This window comes from Passer domesticus, chromosome 2 (assembly GCF_036417665.1).
Source record: "Passer domesticus isolate bPasDom1 chromosome 2, bPasDom1.hap1, whole genome shotgun sequence".
NCBI lineage: Eukaryota > Metazoa > Chordata > Aves > Passeriformes > Passeridae > Passer > Passer domesticus.
Genome location: NC_087475.1, coordinates 69,096,083 through 69,120,862, shown reverse-complemented (window position 1 = coordinate 69,120,862; position 24,780 = coordinate 69,096,083). Strand labels below are relative to the sequence as shown.

At 37.5% G+C, this 24,780-nt stretch overlaps 1 protein-coding gene across 8 annotated transcripts in view; it reads left to right on the top strand.

The window, feature by feature from the left end:
• Positions 1-24,780, top strand: part of FRY (FRY microtubule binding protein) — a 223,469-nt gene that overhangs the window by 150,327 nt on the left and 48,362 nt on the right. For all 8 annotated transcript variants that reach the window (XM_064409057.1, XM_064409056.1, XM_064409051.1 and 5 more), the window contains 14 exons: positions 1,838-1,929; positions 2,135-2,307; positions 3,405-3,565; positions 4,381-4,491; positions 5,677-5,831; positions 7,865-7,964; positions 8,266-8,437; positions 10,176-10,432; positions 10,808-10,954; positions 14,262-14,430; positions 15,184-15,274; positions 17,617-17,699; positions 20,893-21,043; positions 21,603-21,706. In XM_064409057.1, the coding sequence (XP_064265127.1) occupies positions 1,838-1,929; positions 2,135-2,307; positions 3,405-3,565; positions 4,381-4,491; positions 5,677-5,831; positions 7,865-7,964; positions 8,266-8,437; positions 10,176-10,432; positions 10,808-10,954; positions 14,262-14,430; positions 15,184-15,274; positions 17,617-17,699; positions 20,893-21,043; positions 21,603-21,706 (1,966 nt within the window). The remainder of the gene's footprint in view (positions 1-1,837; positions 1,930-2,134; positions 2,308-3,404; positions 3,566-4,380; positions 4,492-5,676; positions 5,832-7,864; positions 7,965-8,265; positions 8,438-10,175; positions 10,433-10,807; positions 10,955-14,261; positions 14,431-15,183; positions 15,275-17,616; positions 17,700-20,892; positions 21,044-21,602; positions 21,707-24,780) is intronic.

Here is a 24,780-nt window from a genome sequence, read left to right as displayed (position 1 = left end):
AGTACTGGACTGAAGTTCTGCTCAGTTTTCCCTCCGTCACTCACTTTTTAGCATTCCATCTGTCTCTAAGATAGAAATCTGAGATAGCTTATGGGCAATTCTTAGTAATTCTGTGGTAAACATCCACAATCATTTCCATTCTGCATTGCTTCACACCTCAATTCTGTCCTGTGGCTTCCATCCCTAGTCACTGACGTGAAGGTCACTGGTGTTGATACTGGGCAGAAGTGGATCGATACACCTAAGTGCAGCCACTTGCTTCTGCATTTCGTCTGTGTGCCATTTAAGACAACTTAGACTTGAAAAGCCTTTTCTGGAGACATACATATCCAGTGTACCCTCAGGAAAGGAAATGGAAGAATTCAAAAGTTTACTGCATGCAGCAAGAGCAAATTTAGCACATGGAATTGTCAGTAGAGGAATATGAAAACAAGAGATTGTGATGTTAATTCCTGTATTTTTCCTGATATGAATAAATGGGACACCTTCCTGCAAAGCAGTGCCACCTGGAAACCCAGGAGTGACTATATGGGCTGTGTGGCTGTAGGGATCATGGCAGGCCTCCATGTCAGCAGGCCGGTATCCAACACACTAGAAACAATGTCCTTGAACATATGCTGTGACTAGGTAGAGAATTCCCAGCATGGCCAAGAGCTGCAGGGATAAACCAAAATGGACATTACACAAGATCCACCCTGTGGGTGCTGGCACAGAGCTTGCCAGGTCACCTCTGACACTGCTGCAGGAGGCAGCTGTGTCTGGAAAATACTGTGTTACAATAAAACTGCTTTTTTCTCTACATGTGCCTCCTGAAGCCTTAAAGGTGTAGCAGGAAAAAAAAAAGGGGTCTGAATAGAACAAGTTAAATGGCATAATTATTGGAATAAAATCTTTGGCTGGGATGCTGCAATTCTGCCAATTCTGGGTCAGAATACGAGACAAAGCATCATTTTGTTCTGCCACACATTCTGCCACACTCTGGCCATGGACAGAGCCAGAGTCCTAGAAATGATAAGCCTTTGATCTCAGTATTGCTCAGTTTTGAAGAGCAAAATCTGCATTTTCTTGGAGCTTTTCTTGTTTCTTTGAGTGCAACAGCAGCTTTTTTACCTTCTCATTTATTTCTTGCTTAGTGGAGATAGTAGATTTAGTCAATGTAGCCTTTAGTCAATTTAGCCTTTCAGCAAAGAGCAGGCCTTGTTGCATTCACGTCTTTCCAGGAAAGACAGAAGTCAGAAAGGACAGAGATACAACGAGCTAGTTAGCAACCATGCAGTCCTGTTCTGTGGGAGGGATACATTACTGTGGGCAAAACCCCTGCAGTCAACACACCCAGCACTGGACTGGAGCGGTGTCTGCTGTGAGCTCGCTTGAATGTGAGTGATGGTGTGCTGCAGCATTGCCAAGTTCAGGAATGGCTAATCACTGAGATACCTTCCTTAGATGTGGATATATGTTCTATACTATAAGTGCCTCCAGCACCCAAACGAGATGACATTCAACTAACATGGGTTTTTGCTACAGGAACCTTGAATATTAGCTATTTTTATCCAGTATTTCATTATTTAATTTCCACATTTTCAATAATTACTAAGGCAGTTGTTAATATTTTTTTCAAGAATACTTACAAAGACAAAAAATTTATCATGTTCAGATCCTTGTTGATGTATAAGCAGAACTATATAGCACAATATCTAAAAGTACTTGGGTTACTTTGTGGAGAAAATTCTTGAACTGGAACTCTTAAATCTCACTGTGATACTGGCATTTCTGAAGCTACTAGTTTTTAATGTGTGGACCTATGCATATAAACATGGTTGTTATTTTAAATTCCAAGAACAAGAAACGTCGAGAACGACGAGATCTGCTAAGACTGCAGCTACTGCGAATTTTTGAACTCCTTGCTGATGCTGGTGTTATAAGTGACAGGTAGGACTATCACTCTTCATAAATATTGATGTTTTTTTTACATGAAACAATTTTCAGTGTTTGCCACACTGAGATTATGTCAGTATGTTCTTTGAAGAATTGTGTGGTCTATCAGATATGGAGAGATTTGCATGTATTTTTGCAGAAAACTGTAGCATAACAACTCTGTTATTCTATATTAATGTGCAACTTTCCTTTATGATAGTACAAATGGAGCCTTAGAAAGAGATACGCTAGCCCTTGGAGCCTTGTTCTTAGAGTACGTTGATCTGACTCGCATGCTTTTGGAGGCTGAAAATGATAAAGAAGTTGAGATTCTTAAGGATATGAGAGCACATTTCAGTGCAATGATTGCCAACTTGATTCAGTGTGTTCCAGGTATGGAGCTAAATGATGCATTTAATATAAGTATTGGAAAAGTAATTTTTTGTTTCTTTTTTTGTCTGTGCTTTTTTCACTGCTTTTAAATTTTCATATAATGAATGTAAAGTAGAATGTAGAAAAAGAAGGTGTTCAGAAGTCTACTAAGATTGAAATAAAAATACCAATAAAGCTTGATGAAGCTTGTAATAGTCATGTCTGAAAATCATCTCTTTAAAAGCCTAGCAGAGAATTGTCTGTGACCTCAAGGGACTCCAGATTTCTTCTTCTTATTTTCTCCCATCTGACTTGAATGCCAGACTCTCCATAAACTCAGACAGGCCTTGATAAATACAAGTACGTGCAGACAATGTGCAATATTACATGCAGTGAAAAACTTGCCCAAGGTATTGAGACAGTATCCCATGTTACCTGAGTCCAATTGTATCACAAAGATTTATCCAGTTGATTTCATGCTTTTTATATATTGCAATATCACTTCAGAAATATAACATAATTACATTAGAGAAAAAAAAAAAATAACCCCCCCCCCCCCCCAAAAAAAAAGCCTCTGCTTTAAAGGCCTGAATGTAATTACTGGAAGATGAGGTATGAGGCTTTTTTTTTTCATTTGCTCAAGTAATTTATCTGTTCAGAATATATATACCACATATATATCATAAACAAAGAGCCATCAAGTTTCTTTTATTTATTGTCCCTACCTATTACTGTATTAGAGTAAGACACATGTATTGTTTAGGCTCAAATTTAAAGAATTGGAAAAAAACAAGTAAGTATTTGCCATGAAGGGAATGCAGGAGGCAGTGAAAACCCCTGATTTTATAATTAGATTCTTAAATGCTTTTCTGTAGTCAGATGTACATGTCTGTGTAACTACACATTAATTCAGAACTGGAGGTTCTTAGAGATAATATGTATCTTACTCACTTGGTTAGAATTTTTAAAGGAGCTCAGATACTTTGGAGTGAGTGTATGCTGAACATATAAAAACCCCTCCCTTTCTGTAGAAATTTGAAAATCATGTTATCATTGTGCCACATGAATGTGTATTTAATATTAACAAATCACAACTACTTCTATTTCTCTTCACTTAGTTCACCACAGGAGATTTCTCTTCCCTCAGCAGAGCCTGAGGCATCACCTGTTCATCTTATTCAGTCAGTGGGCAGGACCTTTCAGTATTATGTTCACACCACTGGACCGTTACAGTGACAGAAATCACCAGATTACAAGATATCAGTATTGTGCATTGAAGGTACTAAAGTTTCACTATACCAACCAGTAACAGCAATTTTTCAGTGAAAATACAAGTTGTTGTGGGGTCTATTTCCTTTTACTTCAAAGAAATTTTAATTGGCATACTTGATGCAAACTTGTATGCTCATATACAAATATACAGTGGTATCGTAGAATATAGCAATGAAGTGAAATTGTTTTTTCTTTGTTGACACTTTTCAAGGCTAATTATTTTAAAAACCGTAGTGCATTTTGAAATTTTACTTAGATGTTGATTAATGGGTTAGCAGATTGAGCAAGGAGCTCTTAGGCTCTGAAGTTAGGTGTAGTTCAGATGCAGTACCTCAGGATACTGAGTCTGTACCAATGTACAACTCAGGAATGCCTCCCACACTTGCCTGGAGACATGCTCAGTAATAATGTACTTCTGTGGCAAAACTAGTTGTAACTCCCCTGCATGAGTAAGCTGGGAGAGTAATAGCTTATGTACTTACATAAGCTGCACCACTTGCTTTAAGACAGTTTTAATTTTTGCAATAACGTACTATTGAAACATCTGAGTGTATTTTGTTTTTGTAGCTTGGTTTGTGAATACTGGGTAAAATGACAAAATGTATCTTGAAGATAGTACTCCTCCCAAAATGCAGTGATCTGGAATCCACTAAAATCTGTAGCAAAATTATTGAATTTTACCAGTTGGTCAGCTGTTACCATTTTCACCATAGCTCCCTCCAAACAGAAAGCAAGTGGCAGTCCTGTTAAGCCTGGACTGAAATCATTCTGAAAGGTTAATTGTGTTACTTTTTGTGTGACTGAAGTTCCATGTGTTTCCAGGCCATGTCAGCTGTGCTCTGCTGTGGACCTGTGTTTGATAATGTTGGTCTTTCCCCCGATGGATATCTTTACAAATGGCTGGATAACATTCTGGCTTGTCAAGACTTACGTGTAAGTACTGACCAAAATGCCACACTGATGAGCAGTTACTCACTGTACTGAGTGAGTAAAGAGTTTGTAAAGTGTTTTCTTTCTTCTTGAAGAACGTGTAATGGATTATTCTTGCCATTTTCCATATCTGTGAAGATGGGCTTCAACTTTGTACCTACATAGTCATAGTTCTGTGTTTGTAGCTTATTGGACTGCCTCTTTGATTGAGGAGGAGTAGACTGATGATTTATATCAAGTGAAGAGAGTGAGACAATAATCTTTCCCTCTTGGTATCTTGCACTTTGTCCTGCAGTTCTCCCTAAAACTCTCATACCAGCACACATAACTCTGCCAAGCTAAGGTAAATAGCAGAATGTAAATAAATGCATGTGATGTGAGGATTGAGCCTGTGGGAATGGTAATTGATTACAAAAAAAAAAAAGGTTGAACAATTTAAAGAAAGAATGAATAGCTGCAGAGAAAATCCTTCAGAAATTACATGGAATTTTGGAATATTGGTAGGAACAGAGCTATAAAGATATATGCAAATGATATGCAGTCTCTACAAGCAGTCACCTACACTTGGTGACAGAATATTAATAGGCATTGGTGTTTGGTGTGCCAGCACTACCATGTACTAAAAGAACAAGAAGTTCTTTAGTTGTGATGTGTTTGTAGCAGTGGTGGTACCAGGATTATGGGATTCACAGTCTGTAGGGAGAGTCATTAGATTGCTTCATGTACTTGGATTAAACATGCAAATTTTCAGTCTTGTAAAAGGTATTTTTCTTTGTCTGCCTTGCCTCTGTGATAGTCAAAAGAAGGATAAACGTGAAAGTTTGTCGCTCTGTGAAATTCACATGAATTAGGAAATAGTTAACAAGTCAGTTAATTGATATAAAAGGAAGTTGCCCAAGAACATTTATCAAGTATCTTAGATTTTCACTAAATTTTTTGTTGTTGTGCCCACTTTTGGAAAATTTATTTCATTTATGTAGTCTTTGTACATACCATTTTTTCGATGAGTGTTAAAACCTGAGTCACATTCCAACTCTGATATCCCTAAAATAAATTAATTACAAATGTTCTGATTTCTTCTTACATACTTGAATTTTCCATTTTTGCCCTGTTTTGCCTGTGTCACTCTGAGAATTTTAGAGAATCAACATATCTGACCCCACCAATCATGTTTTGATGTTTGCTCAGGTTCACCAGCTTGGCTGTGAAGTTGTAGTCCTGTTGCTAGAACTGAATCCTGATCAAATCAATCTCTTCAACTGGGCTATAGATCGATGTTACACAGGATCATACCAGCTTGCCTCTGGGTGTTTCAAAGCCATTGCAACTGTGTGTGGAAGCAGGTATTAATTAATTTATTAATCTACACTTTCAAATGTAAAGAAAACAGAAGGTTCAGCTCACTGTATTGTTAGGAGCTGTAGGTTGCACTCACGTCTTCTCAAACAGTTTTTGTTACTGTATGGCTTGATTTTCATGATTCTGAAAAAAAAGTGATGTGCTTGGTAGATGTTCTTACTATATGTAAGTATTTGAATTCTGGGGAATTTTGATGCTATTTTGCTCAGAAAGATACAGAAAAAGCTACACCAGTTTTACTTGAATGTAGGTCATAAATCTGGTTTCAAAAGATTTGGGATGGTTTTTAATTTAATTTATAAAAAGAAAAATGTTTTCAATGTCAATAGCTTGAAAGTCATTATTTTGACTTGTCATTATCTTGAAAGCCACGTTCTTTTTCTAAACTGACTTTCATTTGATTTGTTTAGTTCCTTTCCTGTCAACTGGTATCATCATTACTGCTAATGCTGAGCAAGCGCAAGCTACATGAAGAAATGAGTACAAATATTTCTTTTGTGTTAGGCCTTCATAAAACTCTATCCCTATTTTATTTTCAAAGACAGAATTTATAAAGAAATTAGATAATGCAGTAATTTGCATTTTATTAAAATAAATGTGAATATTTACTCTTCACAAAAATAATTTGGCAAGATGTCTGATCAGCATAGAGAAATACTTAATAGAGAAATAACTGGGATTTGGAAAATGAAAATAAGTCACAAATTTCATCATTTTCCTGCAAAACTGTTTTGTTCTCGCAGGAACAACTAGACTAGAGACTACATTACATGGAGGATTTTAAAAATATGAATGGAATTTGGTGTTTGCAAATTCAGTTATGTTAACAGGGTTTTTATTTTAATGAACACAGAAACAAAGCAGTTTCAGCCAGTGTTTTTCCTCAAATTGTGTTACCTGTGCCGCTGTGATCTAAAAATTAAACTTTTCCATTCTTACAGTAAAAATTGAGAGTATGATCTTTGTGATTTATTTTGAATGTAAAGTCCTCTTTCTAGCAAGCTGGGAATTTTGATTAATATTTGAAAGCTGTTAATAGTTTTTCCTCTATCATCTGTCAAAATGTATCAGGAGACCACTGCTTAAACTTCTTGTAAAATGAGCAGCAATTGATTATGTCCATCCAACTTTTTGTAAAGAAGCCACTTCCCTTCATTTCTTTTCTTTTTGTATTTGTTTTTAAGCAGTGGAAGGGCGAAGAGCCAGTTACAGAGCTTGGCTTGCAGCTAGTGTATGGAATTACCAAGAATGTCCCATGCCACACATGTGTCTGCCATATCAAAAAGTCCAAATAAGCATCTCGCAGCCATCCAGGAGCACTGTAGCTGACATCTAGGGTGATAAATTGATGGTTCACAATTCAGTCAGTGCATTTACAAATCATCAGGAGAAAACAGAAACCTATTTAGTGCAAATCCAAATATTATGATGTGGGATTTGCTCCTCTAACAATATTCTCATTAACACTTTGATATGTTTAAACTTAAAATTGATGTTGACTTTATAGATAGCAGACTATTTGAAGCAGTTCTTAATGTTTACTCTTTGAAAACAATTTTCATAGAATTGTCGAATACCTCAGAATGTTTATGTCAGAGATAGTGTCCTTTGTCCAAAGGGACTATTTTAATTGCAGCTTGGCTTAAGAAATTCTTTATCTCTGGAAATTTTCATGCTCCCCATTTTCTTTCATGGGTGTCAGCCTGTCCTGTAAACAGTTTATGCTATAAATTGAAATGAATCCACAGTCACAGACACAGGTATTCCATTTCTCATTGTGGGTAACTCAGTGCATTCCTAAGCAGTAGTCCAAGGTAATTATAAATAATCCTTTTTTTCTTCCCATTCACCAGATGGTCCTTTGATCAAGCAGTGTGTATTCACAAGAGCTCCCTTTCCCATATTCTAATGGTAGAAGGGAAAAATTCTCTTTAGACAATATTACAGAGTAAACCAGAGTGAATATAATCTGCATTCCTCACCAGCATTCACAAAAATGTTCTGTTTATTTTTCTAGGAACTATCCTTTTGATATTGTGACGCTTTTAAATCTGGTGCTGTTCAAGGCATCTGACACCAACAGAGAGATTTATGAAATTTCCATGCAACTTATGCAGGCACGTATCAGCTACTTATTTTTTCCTCCTGGCCTTGGAGACTTTTTTGTTGAACTTCTTATGAAGTACTGTTATTTGCACATTAGTTTTGTTTTGAAAATAAACAATCGGTTTTGTCTTGGCTATAAAAACTTACAAGCAGATTGATGTAAAAATGAATGTTATCGTGCCTCATATTTGGAGCGTTATACTCTGAAACATATAGAGCATTCTCTAATAGCTAAACTTCAAATGCTGGTATTTCTTGATTCGATAATTTTTTATTGTTCATTCCTTTTTTTTTCCGTTTTGTCTTTTATAGATCCTTGAATCAAAGCTTTTTGTTTATTCAAAGAAGGTAGCTGAGCAAAGACCAGGCAGTATCTTGTATGGAACACATGGTCCATTGCCACCTCTTTACAGTGTCTCACTTGCCCTTCTTTCTTATGAACTAGCAAGGATGTATCCTGAACTTACCCTTCCACTTTTTTCAGGTACCTATATTTATTTGACTTATTATCTCCTTTACATTTTTTTACAAATGCTAGACTGCTACCATTTTGAACCACAGTTCTGTTTATAAATTTAGCTTGACCTGTTTTTATTCTGGTGGTCAAATCAGATTTAGGAATCCAATATGTATTTCCTAGAGGTACAGAGTACAGAAACCCTCTTTGGGAACTCTGTGCCACTTATGTGACCTTGGGATAACTTTGAAATTACAAGTGCCCTGAATGAGGTAAAATGACATTGGCAAACACTACTATGATGGGTTCTCATGTGATTCTTCTTATGCATGGATTTACAAAGATCATACTTGTGAGGATGTATTTCTTCATTTTATATAAACATGACTTTAACTTTGGGCAGTTTGATTGCCTGATTCCGTTCTACCAATGATTCAAATTACTCTGAGTGATCTCTACCTTTTGTTATTTGCCACATCTGCGTGTCTTTTTTAATTCTACCAGAAATATATATTTTCAAGATTACTGAAAAAAAAAAGTTAAAGAATGAGACCTGCAGGAGCACCAATCAAAATATGCCTACTGTGAGGCCATTCCTGGGAACAGTGATGTTTTGAGACATATCTGTGTGGTTTAATCAACCTTATGTGTTACTCTAGTTTTTAAATAACAGAATGCAAATGTCTGTAACTTTTACTGGCTCTTAAAATCCCTTTCTGTTGTTTTTACTCAGTCTGTAGGGGCTGGAGGGAGGGTAAAGGAACAATACATCACCCTTACATTTCTCAGTGCCCAAGATACCATGAGTTATAAATAACTGGTGTTGGGAAATTCTGATGGCTCATTTGTCATTAAGCAAATGCTGTTCATTATCTCTGTTTCGTCTACTCATGTTGCTGTAATAACTGTGTCATTTTAAAAAATCTCAGATATACAGGATATTACAGTCCAAGTGAGACATCCTTTCTGAGACATCTAGAATCATAAGGAGGAGAGAACAGTGTGTGTCTTCACAATTTTTAAAAACCAGGGAGTGAGTAAAAAAAGGAAATGTTTGCTGTACTGATTTACAGAAGAATTCTGGAACAGAGAGATAATGTGGTTAACTTTGGCAGGAAGCTGTATTTCTTATCCCAGATTTTCCAAATCCCTTTGTCTTACAGTGCCAGGGTTTGTTGTTTTTTGGGGTTTTTTTTGTAAACTATATAAAGTGCTGTATACAAGCATTCCTGAACTGACAGCCAGCTATGAATTTCATAGACATTCCCACAGGAAGTAGAATCCCAATATATGCAAGGGTTTTTTTGTAAACGCGGTATAATAAGTGCCTTACTATTTAAACTATAGCTTAGAAACCTGGAGGCCAGTGAGGCATTTGTAATCTGCAGAACACTTTTGTATATTCTCCAGAAGCTCTTGGAATTCTAGAGTAACCACCAGTAACTAAATTATTCTTTTTCCTCTTCTTTGACATCCACCTTATTTAATATATATCATGGCACAGTAACAAGGGGTGACTTTTTGTTTCTAAGCCCCGACTGAGTTAGTTATTTTAGACAGAAGACATGACCAATTGCTTGCTATTACTGAACATTAATTCCATGTTTCTCTTCAGGAAATTCAAGAACATGTTTTTTATGCTTGTAGTGTGCAAAGCAAAAACCATCAGGTAGTTTAACAAAGGTCAGAAATGTGATTTAAACAGTGTATTTAGGGTTTCCATCATAAATTAATAAGTTGTCCTTTTCAACTCTTACTGTTTTAGAGGTAAGCCAGCGATTTCCAACAACACATCCAAATGGAAGACAGATCATGCTTACCTATCTGCTACCATGGCTTCACAATATTGAACTGGTAGACAACAGACTGCTCCTCCCTGGCTCAAGCCCTACCACTCCAGAAGATGAACTGAAGGACAAGGATGGGGAAATAGCAGTCACAAGTGGACTAAAAGGCAATGGCTGGGGCTCACCTGAGGCCACCTCCCTGGTTCTTAATAATCTCATGTATATGACAGCCAAGGTAAAAAAACAAATCAAACAAAGAAACTATCCTGTGAAACTTTTGTTCCTTCCCTCCAGTACCAGAAATTTTACACTGGAACAGTCTGTACCAATCAAACAAAACCTGCTTAATTTTAGGATTACTTTTTGAATTTACAGTCCTCAAGACATTTATGGTCTCTTATGATTTAAGTCCTTCTCTGGATCAGAACCTAAATAGTTTTAAATGGAGTTAATGCTCTGAAATCTGTCAGGTAGCTATTTAAAATACTGTTCTGTAACTTTTTACAGCATTTCACTGGGGTTTTTTTGCGTGAGAAAATGTTCTAAAAGAACATGCTTTAGTTTGGAAGTCTGCGTATTTCAAGAAATGTATGTCTATGATTCTTTGCAGTATGGAGATGAAATTCCTGGACCAGAGATGGAAAATGTCTGGAATGCTTTGGCCAACAATGAAAAATGGAGTAACAACCTTAGGATAACACTGCAGTTCCTCATTAGTTTGTGTGGTGTTAGCAGTGATACCATCCTTTTACCCTATGTAAGTCTTTGCACTTTATTTTATTTAGTGCTGATTACACCGGTTGTAGTGAAGAAAAAGCTATTACCTGCAGATAATTAATTTCAGTATCAAAACCAAGAAATATCAACATACTCCCCAACACACTGAACAAAATTAAATGGCAGGAATAAAAGTGCCAGGAAACTGAAATTTAAAAAAAAAAGAAATGGAGTAGTTCAAATCTCAGCCTGCAGCAGCAGAGCACACCCCATTGCAAGTGAGAGGTGGCAAAGAGAAACCCTGTATGTCTGTGAATGGCGACTGTAACAGAGACTGGCCGTAAATTGCCAGAAAATGCCACATCCTTTTCTTTAGCAGACTAGAGCTTTCTGTGGGACATGTCAAGAGACAGAAGATAGTTAACCTTTATAAGCTTACTATATCAGCTTCTGCCTCTGCATGACTGTCATAAATTATCTAACAGTTGCTGCAATGTGCAACTCAAACTGTGCTGGATATTGTTATTATTCAAGTTAAAATAAAATCAGGGCTGTCTGAGAAAAACAGGCTACTTCCATTCCCATGTTCCTTATTGCTCAGTTGCTGAGTGAAACAGAATCTAAATTTAGTGAATTTTCCAGCCCAATTAAAATATGGGGGTTTTTATTAGTTAGCCTCTTTCCATTTATTTCCCTGAAATAAATCTGAAATTTATCTAAAAAGCCTCATAAGCACACTACATTTACAGTTGCTGAAATGTTTGCCCATATAAGAATAAAGAAAATAAAGAAGCCCATAAAAAGCCTCAAAATGTTGTTGTTGTTGTTGTTGTACTGTAGGCATCCCGTTTGTTTCCTTTCATTTGTAGGGTTTACTGTTCTATATTCTCAAATCAATGTATATGTATGCCTAGCCAGTCAAAAGTAGAAAAATTTGAAAGTGGAATTGGTGTAAGAAAAAGTTCAATGTTTATATGAGAGGAAAACAAAAGGATTGATCTGAAATATGATCTTTCCCTCAATTGTTAGAGAGGCTTTCCATTCAGTGTTGACCATGCTCTGAGCAGGAGTTTTGATGAGAGACTTCCCAGCTTCTTTCCAACCTGCCTCATCCTGCAGTCTGTGACAGACTTGGGATTAAGGTGGTCTCCATCTATGTTGGCAGAGAACAAGTGGAAATTACCTGTTAGAGGTAAGATAGAAAATGAGGGCTGTTTTACCCTCATTTCTGACAGCTTAGGAAAGGAACAGGGGCAGTTTTCTGAGAGGAAGGAGTAGTCCTGTGCTGACTCCAAATGTAGCCTGACTGGAAAAGCCTGATAACCCTGTCACCTCTTGTCCAGAAGCCCCTCACATACTTTATCCCCCATCCAGGTACTTGCCAAGCCAAAGCTTTCAGCACTTCCTTTTTCCCTAACTCCTGCCATGCCAGAGCGCTGAGCAGCCTTTCCTCAAACCTCCTCCACCCAGAGCACTTCTTTCTTCAAATTCTTTTTTTTTTTTTTTTCCTCAAAACCTTGGCTTTCACAGTCCTGTCCTCCTCCAGGACAGTTCAGTCCTCTTTCTTCACAAAGAGAGCAATCTGTTCTGACACCTCCAGCTTCATCTGCTCATCATCTCCTATTTTGCCCGTGGGACTTTTCTGGTCTCCCACCCAGGCTTCTCTTGGCTGGTGGCAGCAGCAGCTGACAAGGTTCCTGTGTTTTCTACCACCCAATTAATCTGTGTTTTGTAATGTTGAGTTTAAAGTCTGATTCTCAAATTTTGCAAAATCTGAAAAAGTTCTTCGCTTCTGTAGGAAGCCTGACTGCTTATGAGTCACTCCTTTGCTGATAGCTTTGTCTGGAGTAGGAAAATACACTGGTCTTATCACATGCATCTGCTTAGTGTTTTGCTAATGCCCTGGAGTTTAGAGATAAGAAATCCTACCTAACTCTGCTAACTACACAAGACTGCTGATACCATAAACATGTGTCTTCCATTATCATGTAGATAACAGATACACGTTAGCAAATAAAGATCATTGGGACAGTTTATCAGCAGTGTTCCAGGTCACCTGGGCTTAAAAGAGCATGGAGCTGCAAGATTGCCAGTTTACCCATCTCCTTTAGGAGCCCCCAGTGCCCCAAGGCAGTCACCAGCTGCTTTGTGCCTTCGGCCATCTGTTCTCCCTGTGTGTGTCCAAGCCAAAAGCATGCCTGACTCACATTTTTTACATTTTTTTAAATCATCTAAATTAATTGCTTTGTCTCTTATGTTTCCTTTAAGCATTTTTTCCCAGTGCCCCAGTACAAATTGCTGAGCTGTCCATTCTTTCACATTATGTAGGGAAAGATTTCTTAGAATATTTAAGAGGTTCAGAAACCTCTTCAGCAGAGACTCGTGTTGGGAACGTGACCCCTGCAGTGGTGAGAGAAGCTGAAAATGGCACTGTGAGCCCAACCAGAAATGAGCCTCGGGAAGGAGATGGATCTGTCTCTAGAAAGTCCCTGGGAAATTTTTAGCTCAGTAGAGTAAAAGAGACTTTGCATATGTGCATTTTCTCTAAGGAAAAAAAAAAATAAAGAGAAAGAGAAGCAGTAAGGAAGTTATTTTAATGGAAGTATTTAACAGTATAAAAGCAGCAATACTTGGTGAGGCCAACAGGCTGTTCAGTCTAATATATTAGCTCCCCTATAAGAACCTACTTAGGGACATCTTTAAAAAAAAGCAGGCAAGCACAGAGAGATATTCCCCATATGGTCTCCCAGCTCCAGCAGTTTATGAATCCAGTGGTTTTGAGCTGGAGAGAGTCTCTTCTTTTAGTAGTGATCAGGGTTTTTTTTCCTCAAGAATACAGCCGAATTTGGTCTCAGTATGTCAACAGTCCTCATTGCTGCAGTGCAGGTTCGAGATCTTGTTAAAAGATTTACAGAAATTTCCAAAGTTTCTATAAATGATACTCTCTGATTTCTTCAAATCAGGATACATGGAGTCTGTATAAGTAATTGCTCTGCCTTTCTTCCATTTGCTGTTACTTTGCTTACTGATATGAGTAGCAACTCAAAGCCTGGCTTACTCTTTGTGGCCACAGCTACAGTTCTGTAGATGTGCATGTTACATACTTATATACATAAACAATTCATTGTGAATGGTAAACAAAAACTTTGAAGCAGGTCTGCTGGGGAAATGATCTTGATGTCAAAGTGAGATGTTTTATTTTTCTGTATGAACTGTACGTGGCTGTGGTATCTATCCAGGAACAACACTTGCATTCAAGATAATTTCAGTATTGCAGTGTAACATTCATAATTTCCTTTGGAAATTCACTTTGGTCAGAGTTTAACAACTGTTGCTTTCTTCCACAGATAAAGAAGGTTGCAATATATCTGTGTCGCAATAACACTATTCAGACAATGGAAGAACTTCTTTTTGAGCTGCAGCAAACCGACCCAGTGAACCCCATAGTCCAACATTGTGATAATCCTCCATTTTACCGTTTTGCTGCCAGTAACAAAGCCTCAGCTGCAGCTTCTGGTATGACCTGAATGTGTTTTCTTTATGGTCTCCTGCTCTTTTGAGTCTTCATCTCTTTGCAAAAAACAATCTCTCACTTTTGCATCCATTCAGACATGCATACATAAAGTACAAGTTTCAGGGCCTTGTTGCATGTCTAAATTACAATTATTTTTCCTTACTAATGATGTATATGCTTTGTTAACATGTGCTCGATTGTCTTAACTATTTTAATAGCATATTACTAATATTTGATGCTGTTCAGAATTCTGCCACTCTTCAGAAAACTCCACTTTCTAGTGGCTGTTTTACGCAGTACAAGAACTCATCATCGATGCAGTGAGCACAGCAGATACATCAAGCAGTTTCCTGAAAACTGAGAGCCTCAAGAGTGTGGTAGTTCTGTTTTGAAAGGCCTAATGCCATTTTCCAAGCTGCAGTAGTCAAATATACTTAAGAACCAACCCCACATTTAACATTGTACATGGTTTTCCAAATCCTGGAAAAACAACAGACTATGTCTCTAGAGCATGAGCTTAGTTTAAGGAGTAGACCACCATCATTCTGTTAATCTGCTTCTCAAAGCATGTGAACTTTACACCATCCAGCCATGGAAGCAGGTCCTGGTGTCCTGGTCTGTAGAAGTAACAGTGTTCATTCATTCATGTGTGCGAGTACTTGCAGGATTGTCACTTTCACTGTAGCTGCTAAAAAAACCTGCGAGATGCTGTCTGCTGCATGTAAGAGGTGTTCTTATTCACATCTCATTTACAGGAACCACCTCCAGCAGTAACACTGTTGTAGCTGGCCAAGACAGTTTTCCTGATGCAGAGGAGAGCAGAGTGGTGAAAGAGACTGATGAAAGGTTTGTGGCTTGAGTTTTTTTTCCTTCAAAATGTATGTGTTTTCTTAGGCCAAGGGTGAGGTGCTGCAAAAAGTTCTGCATTGTACTGTGAGGAGCTCTGGTGCTCAGATTGATCTTAAGTGGCTTTATTGCAGTATGCATAATCAAAAAAAAAAAAGCTATTCTCATGATTCTAGTTCCTGGCTCTTGTTTAATGGTAAAGGAAGAACTGTTAAATCTACATTCATTGAATTATCCTAAGGAGGTAATGGTTTTGTAGGAATTATCCACAAAGGTGAAAGAAAAAATTACGAATGTGCATCAAATAATGACTACTAAAATCTTTATGAAAAATCAGATTTGATCACACTATGTGACTTCATGGACAGTGTGTAAATTTAGTTTGCAGATTTATATCAGTGATTGCAAGGACACCTCCTTTGTCTAGATGAAATATTTTATAGAGGACATCTATGGAAAATAACTTGCTTATAAATTATATATTCAGTTTAGACTTCTGCTACTTCTGGTACATACTGACAAATGACAAATGAATAAATGCAAAGCCTAAGGGCCATCAGATCCTAGAGCACGGATTGTTTCTCTCACAGAAGCACTCTTAGTTTTGCAAGAGAGCTTTGGACAATTTATAACAGCATTTGTCAGTTAGTGTGTTAGTATTACATTTGTCACTGATAGTCACTAGCATCACTTCAGTAGTACAACGCTCCTTCCCTAAGGTTCAGGGCTTAGAGGTGCAGAGATAATTATGTGAGCAAACCTTTCCGTACTTCAAAACTTTTGAATTACTTCCTCTCTCCAATTACAAACAAGAGTAGCATTTTGTCAGGTTAGTTAGATGTGACTGCTGATTTAAATGTAAGTAGAAAATGGCACTCAATTCTAAGTTTCAAATTGATAGTAAAACAGATTTGACTCTAAGTGATGTTTTTCAACATATGCACTAGAAATGTACTTAAAAGGATAATAAAACCATTTTTTCTTCTGAATTTTTTATTATTCTTTATATGAATGTTTATGGCTACATAGCTTTAAGATAAATTTTTATTCAGTTGATTCACAGCCTAGTTGAGCAAATGTCTCTTACAGTAGTTCAAGTCAGGATTTCTTGTCTTATATAAATTTTAAATGTGACTCCGAAAAGGTTTTCAGAATTCAGATCTGCCAGAGACTTTATGATAAAAATTAAAGGAAAATTACAAAGTTCTGATATTGATATTCAGGATCCTGCTGAAAGATACCTGAGAAGAAAATGAAAAATAATTTGCCTGAACTCATTGCTGGCCTTTGTGTTTCTGTAGCCGCTGTAAGTTCATCTACACTTAGTGTGTCAATTTTAGAATGTCCATTAATATTGACTTCATATGCCAGGACATATGAAATAATGAGGGTCCATAGATAGGATACCATGTATTGGAAGGCTGACAATGCATTTGTCAACTGCACAAGGAGTTTATTGCATGCTTATGAGACACACATGCTTTGGAAACAATGTAATACGTTGATGTATAGTAAAATACCCTGCACTAAGGTGTGTGAACATTAGTAAGAAATTGAATTTAATTTTGTCTAGAAAATCTTCAGTCTTGTCTTGTTTGATCCATGGTCATTTGTAATTAGTTTCCTAGCTTTGCAGGAATGATGATGTTTTTTAGATCATCACTAGTGTGTCAGCTGTCAGTATGGCTCCTCTCATTCCACTTCAGGCCTGATTACCCTGAGAACACAAGGTGGAGGAAGTCAAAGGAGATCACCAGGAAAAGTCAGCTTAGCATGAATCTGTGGCAGATTTGAGGACAGCTGTGAGCAGTTTGCTCTGGCTCTTATATGCCTTAACTTTTCTATTAGGTCTGCTCTGGCATTTGCTGGATTCCCCTCTTGAAGGGTGATCTGCTGTAGTTTTTCCTGCTTGGTACCCGTGCAGGCTTGGCTTTGGACTATCCAGTCAGTCACTGAATCACAAAATATTCTGATCTGGAAGTGATGCAAAAGGATCATGGAGTCCAGCTCTGAAGTGCATGGTCCATATGGGGATTGAACCCACAGCCTTGGCATTATTAGCACCATGTTAAAGAAAAAATCACACATTTGCAGCATGAGAGTTTCCTTTTGCTAAATTTTAAAGGTTTGTGACATGGGAGCACACTGTTAGAACTTCTCAGAGACTGGCTGCAAAAAATGTTTTGGGGAAAGAATCAGCATTACATTCATTTACTGTCTACTCCTGTGTAAAAGTGAATGCTTAAGGAAATGCCTTTTTTTTTTTTTAGGGTAAACATAAAGTGCAGATGTTTAATGTCAGTCTGTATTTTTAATGAAGATTTCTTTTCTTGTATTTGAAGGTTCAGTAATGTCATCAGAGCCCATACCCGACTAGAATCGAGGTACAGTAATAGCTCTGGAGGATCTTACGATGATGACAAAAGTAAGTTATATTCAATTTGATGAAATTTCTGGTGTTTTGGTTGGAGAGGAAAACATTGTAATGACCAGCAGAGCCTTTCTGTTTAAGTTCTGTATAAACAGTAATGTAGCATCGGTATGGAGGGAGTGTCCTTATTTCACCTCCATATCTCATTTAATGAATTCACTTTGTTTAATCTGAGTTCAGTCAAACCCATCTGAAGGCCAGAGAACTTCACAGAAAGCAGCAGCAGAGAACCCTCCAGAGAGTAACACACTGGGCCTTTCATACATGGCAAGGAACAAGACTTGTAAGATCATTAGAGCAAGTACTTTGAGTTGTGCCATTTGGCAGTATATCCCTGCAAATCAAGCGCTGTTATATGAGCATGAAAAGAGGCTCAGGAGTTTCCAAATATGAGGTCTTACCTCCTCATGAGCTTTTATGTGCTCTCTGCTACCAGGTTGGGCTGCACTGTGCAAACATGTGTTTAGAAGGGAGATGGGGCTCCTGAGCATGCTTCTTGTTCTTTACGTATTTTTACTAAATGGGCTCTAAATGGACACTGGTGCTCAGCAGAGATTACAAAGAAAACCAGTTAACTCTTGTACAGTAGTGCAAAACTGAAGAGTTTGATGGTTTGACTTCATTTCTGGAGTGAATTCAATTTACAGATTTTGGCTAGGCCCTAAGCAAATGTAAAAAAGGCAGGATCTTGTTATTGACTTTGATCGCTGGCTTATTAAAGCCAGGTCAAGTACTATATTGGCCATTACGTCTTGGTTTGGTATTGCAGACATCCTTTTGGAACAGTATTTTGACATGAAAAATAAAGATTTTATATATTTTTAAATCCAAGTAATTTTTGGCTATACTATTCTGCAAAATATGCAAAGACTGTAAAATACAATGCAATAGGATAATTTAATGTACACCACCAACTATTATTCAAAATTATGAAGCACAGTATTGACAAAATACTGTGTATGTACAAACTCCGGTGTTTAAATACATAAGAAAGTGTGCAACATCTTAAACTCAGTGGGGTTTAGTACACTTGCCTTGAATTTTTTATGGCTTTCTAGTTCTGCAGCTACTTAAAATGCTTCACCAGATGTTAATTGAAGCACTGGTGCTAATCTGATCTGCATGAGCAATCTTTCAAGACAGAGCAGCGTTTATATTGTCAGAACAGCCTTCATAAATACCTGGTTTTAACAAGAGCTTAGAGTGATAGAAGGTTAAAAAATACTGAAATTTTCTTTGCTCTTTTGGAATGTCTCCTCCAGCCAGTGCCCAAATGTTTTTTCCTGCCTATACCTGCAAGTTTTGTACTACCATGAAAATTTATACAAAGTGTGCTTCTCATAGGGCTCCTTTAGCAAGTATGTGAATACCTAGAAGGAAAATAAAATATATTTTACTTAGGTACTGACATTTATATAGAACTCTAATAAGAGAAAGGAATTTTTATATCTCCTGTCATTTTACAAGAAACGTAATGCAACTTCCCACTTACTCCCTCAGACAGGCAGCCTAGGCTGCAAAGGATTTGGTGGTATGGCTTCTCCCCTCTCTCCAATCTACTTTAACATTCATGTATTGCTGAGGATATAAATAGAGAACACCGCTATGCAGAACACAAACTTTTTTGTTCAGGCAAGGATTTTATGTTTACCTTCAGGGTGCCTTTTTTTTTTTTTTTCTCGTTCTGTGCATAAACCTGTGAAAACAGAAGTGAGGATCTAGGTCTCAGTGTGACCTTCGTGAAGCACTTTGTGAAACTCTTAAATTGGTAGAAATAAGTAGTTCCTGTGCAGTGCTTTTGCTGTGAAAAGCATCTGACAAACATTATCTGGTTAATTCTGGTTAAGAATATGTTAAAATGCCATACTTTAATATATTGTTAAGTCATTTTATTCCTTTCTATCTGTAATTGATCAATCATTCTCCAGAGAATCTAAGTAGAGGCCTAAATCATAAAGCTATAAAGTGTTCCTTAAAAGACCAACACTTAAAAATGGGAGTTATAAAGCTGGCATTGTTGAAATAATTGGAGAAGCAGCTACTGCATTGAAAGTCTCCTGAAGATCTGGAAATCTGAAGATGTTTTTCTAAAACTAAGAAGTGATACACATTAGAAAAATCCAGCTCTGATACTTTTGTAGGCATGAAAACAGTTTTGTTTCCCGTGGGAAAGCTGACAAGCATCAGATACATGCTGTTAGAAAAAAAAAGAAAAGGAAAATGCTGAATTTCAAGCCTACCTAAAATACAAAAGCCTAACAAAAAAAAACCAAAACAAAATAAAAAAGCAAACAAATGAAAACACAAAAAGAAGGAACAGAACAAAAAATAACACTAATTAAAAATTCATAAAGGGCAGTGTTTGAATGTGTGTCAAAAACAGACCAAGAAAGGATACTTTCCATGGCAGTGTGTCACAGACTGCCAGACCTCAGAAATAAAAACTGAACAGTGAGAAAATCAAGAGGAATGAGAGGGAACAAAATACAGGAGAGATGAAAGAAACTGTGCAGCTGAGACAAGACAGAAAGTGGTGGAAATAACTTAGTTGACCCACATCATTGCAGATAAACAGGTGGGAGACAAAACCCTAACACTCATTAACAGACAGCAGCTGTCACACTAAAGCAAAATTAAATACATCTTTGCGAAATCCAAGATATCATTCATCCCTGTTGAAAGAAAATTACCCTGAAGATGTTTTTTGCATTCCTTATGCCTCCTTGCTAATTCAGGACATTTAACTTCTGCCTTTGTAGCGTCACTCAGCAGGGCACTGGTGAGGAGTTGCAAGAATGTGTCACTGGTACTCTGCTCCTTGCAGCAGATGGCTTCTGACAGCAGCTTTGTTGGCTGAACTTTTCCCTCATTTTTGAAGAGAAAGTCTGTTGCTTGGTGCTTTGTGATCTGAATCCAACACTACTAAATGACAGCAGGGATTCAGCTGCTGCTCCTACCATTCAGTGCTGTCTGCCTGGAATCTCTTTAATTTCCAGCAGCATGAAAGAGGGATTAAAAATGCATCACTTGTTATTGAACACAGGAATCTGCAAACCTCACGGCATCTTATCACATTGTTCCAAACAGCTGAACTCATGTGTTAGCATAAAATCTCTTAGAGTATTTTGCAAAAATAGGTAACCAGCCATGAGTTTTAAGCACTTCTTTTGAATGCTTTTCCATGCAGATGATCCTGTTTCTCCATATACAAGCTGGTTATTGAATATTGTTGAAACCAAACAGCCGCATCCCCTGCCCATGCCTTACAATGGAGGATGTTGGGCACCACTCGTGGACTATCTCCCTGAAACCATCACACCCCGGGGACCCCTTCACAGGTGAGCAGTTTCTCATTCTGACACTTCAGACAGTGAGATGCTTCCTCTTAGTAGCTGACCAACACCAATCCTGCTGTCCCACCATTCAGAACATCTGAAACTCATACAGTTAATTTCTGGTGATTTCCAGGGCAAAAATCCACATGCAGTGAAAGCTCACAATTCTGCCAGATTTCAACCAGAAAGCCTATTTACAATGTAGGACATCACTGATAAGAATAAGACTGATGAAACAACTGAAACAGAAAAGGAAAATTTATTTTCCCATGCTTCTGTGCCTATTATTCATAGCACTTTGATCTTTTATTCTAACTAGGCCATGCATATTCTGAAATTCCTATTTTACATAATTCATATTGACAATAATAGGGTTTTTTTCAGTAATGGGTACTTGTTTGCTTGATACTGTAAGTAAAGTGCTTCAGCATTAATTGTATTGAGAAGAAATGCCACAAATCTGAACATTTATAGGTTGTGTATTTCTTCAGAAATAAGCATCCTGTTTGTGCTTTCCTGTTTCCAAGAGCTTTGAAACTGATGCTTCAAACTTAACTTCCAGGTGCAATATTGCTGTTATCTTCATGACTGAGATGGTAGTGGATCACAGTGTGAGAGAAGATTGGGCTCTTCACCTCCCTTTATTGCTACATGCTCTCTTTTTAGGTAAGACCAACAGAACAAGAAAGAAAGAAAGTATAAATGTACTCCCTCCTTTACTTTAGTTTTGCTGAAGCTATGGTACTCTGTTTTTTACGTGTTTTATGATTTCTTCCCTCCACCCTAAAAGAAAAAGCCCAAGGCAGCTGCAGTCTGTAAATTACTCTCAATACTTTGAAGTTTTTGAATATTTTGGCCAATTTCACCCAAATTTGAGAGGTGTGTAGAAATTTGAAGATGAACAACTTCATAAAATATCTCTATGAAAATGTGTGGCATGACCCCTGCAAGAAAAGGGGGTGAAACTCATGCCTTTGTCCAGCTTGGTTAGTGATGACAGTCTATACACACCTTGAACCTGGACTACACACACCTGTGCTGTCTCTTGCCTTTGCAAAAATAGTCTGTAAGAGCTGTACTGCAGAGGTAATGGAGGTAGGACACAGACCACTGGAAAGCAAAGCTTCATTAATTTCACTGCTGATGGAATACTTTATCATCAGTGTGTTCCCTTATGTACCTGGGCCCTGAGGCACTGCTTTTTCCCCACTGCTCTGTCTGTTCCTGACTGCAGCACATTTCATCTGGAGGCTGTTACCTTCCTTGTCCTGCCATTCAACATTACCAAAAGTGAGTGGCCTAATTTTTTAGCACACAAGGGTATTCAGCATTATAAAGCCATTCCCTAACTTCCATGGTTGATAAATTATAGTGTTCACAAATAAACACAGGCAGTTGTGAAATAAATTTATTAGAGCTGAGATCACAGTTCGCTTCTCATTCAGTCACCATAGTTACCATTAAGTATTCACAGTCAGTCTGGGAAGATCTGCTGATCAGCAGGCAAAAAGAGATTAAATTGGGATGTTACAGCACAGTGGTAAAATGAAATTTATGTTGAAGAAGATACTTGTTCTCCTTTACTGCTGCTCTGTTACCAACTGTTCTGCTTAAATTTTTTTGGTGAAATAGGGTTTTGTATATCAGTACATTGATTTCACAAATCAAATAACCATTAACTGATCAAGCAACATCTTTACTATGATTTGTAACAAGTGTGAAAAAACTGGTACTTACACTTAGAAATTGTCACAGGAATAAATTAAGAACCTAAGAAGGAGTAGTACAGAGCAGTGTGACCACTGCAGCTAAGATGGCTTTAAGGAGTCATCAAGGAGCCATGGAAATAAACATATGCAGAAACAGAGTTATGATACTGGTAATCAATTAGAAAAATATCTTCAGTTGTTTGTGCAATAAGGTTTCAACATTACAGATTTTTAATAAAGAATAAATAGAAATGTATTAATACCATGTGAGACAATCCCTTGGCTAAAATCTCACCATTTTGAAATGTGAAATTAAAATTAAATATAACTGGTAACTAAATGTAACTAGTTAAGTGGTAACTAAAGTGAGATCACAGCTTTCAGGCTTCAAGATCAGTTTCTTTAGAGTTGTTATACCTCCTGTGGAAAATTTTTCTATTCTGTAGAGAGGTCTTGTGATGTTGTAAGGAAGTTATGCCACACTTAGCCAAAGGTATGAATGTAATTAAAAATTAAGTATTGCTGTCCTGTTGGAATGTGAGCAGGCAGATGCATCTGACTGAAAAGCAGAATAGAGACTAGTATGTTGGCTAGATGGAGAGCTGGTATCCTTTCATTTATTGGAAGGAGTGAGAAAATACTAAAATTAAAGAATTTTGCAATGTCTGTGTGTTTAATAGGTTATTGAATGGTTTGTAGTACTGTTGGTGAAGCAGGCAGGCAGACTGCTGGTTTGAACTTGCTTATCTCTGGTGCATGAAAATCACTGCTGTTTAAAATCTCTTTTGCAACCAGTGTGAAATTAGTTGAACACTAGACTCCTTTCCCATGGAAATGTGTCCATGTCACAGAAGCTTACCCTTCTTGGAACTCTTGCAGGTTAAAGAAGGGACCAGCACTAGGCAAGCACAAAGACTGAAATGTCCTTCTCACTCCCTAGTTGGAAGATCTGTGCCAATACTTTTATACAACTTGCGGTTTAATAGAATTTCAACTACCACTGTTGCCAATATAGAAATTATTTTCAGCTAAAAGACATTTTTATATCCTTTGAAATATGTTGAAACCAGGTAGGATGGGTTCATTATCTCCTGGCAGGTGGAAGTAGATGGAGAAATGTGAATAGGAGCAGAAACCTTAAGAAGCTGAAATAGAGGTGGGCAGGATGGCCACAGTTCTTTTGGAGGAGGCTGTTGGGAAATGAGTAAGACCAAGGGTCATGGGACCTTGAAAGGATTGCCCTTAGGAGCCAAAGGTACAGTGTTCAGACTGTGGCAGTATGAGCAGCTTCATTATTGCAGGCCAAACAAGAACCAGCATGACTAGAGAATATTAGAAAATGCCTGACTTGAAAGATCTGTTGGCTGCTGCCACACAGAGTAATGAAGTAAGTGCTTTTTTGAAGAGGGATATATCCTGAGAAGAAAGGAGTTGAAGAAGAAAAAAGTTAACTTTCTCAACACTGAAACTGCTCTTAAACAGATGAAAGTATGTTTAAATATACTGCAGGGTACTGAAAGAGAATCAAAATGAGATTACTAAAACAAGTGCAGAAATATCTGTTTCCTTCGTATTTGTAATTTGTGAACTATTCTGGCTGTTTTAAAAGCTTACAGATCTCAGCTGTGTAAACTAAACCAGAGTCTTTCAGTGCTAGACCTTCAGTTTGAGTTCTGCATCCTGAGTTAGGGGCTAATGTCTCATGCTGGTCGCTGGTAGTTGAAGTTCTTTTTCAAGTGATTTGTCGGTCAGTTCCTTTTTTAATAAATCAGTACCTGCCTCTTACAGTTTGCACACATTCTAAAACTGACGTCTGTGCTAGAAAGCCAGATTCTGTGGTAAGCAATGTAATTTCAACCACTATGAAGAATACTTCATCTTTAAAGGTTTTCCAGACCTGTCAAATTAACTGCAGTAAGACAATGCACAAAGCTGTATTGCCACTCATTCGTTGTACCTCATGTGTGGGACTTCAGTCTGGAAACTGAATATACACATATATTTAAGTGACAGCACTGGTAACTGTGTCTG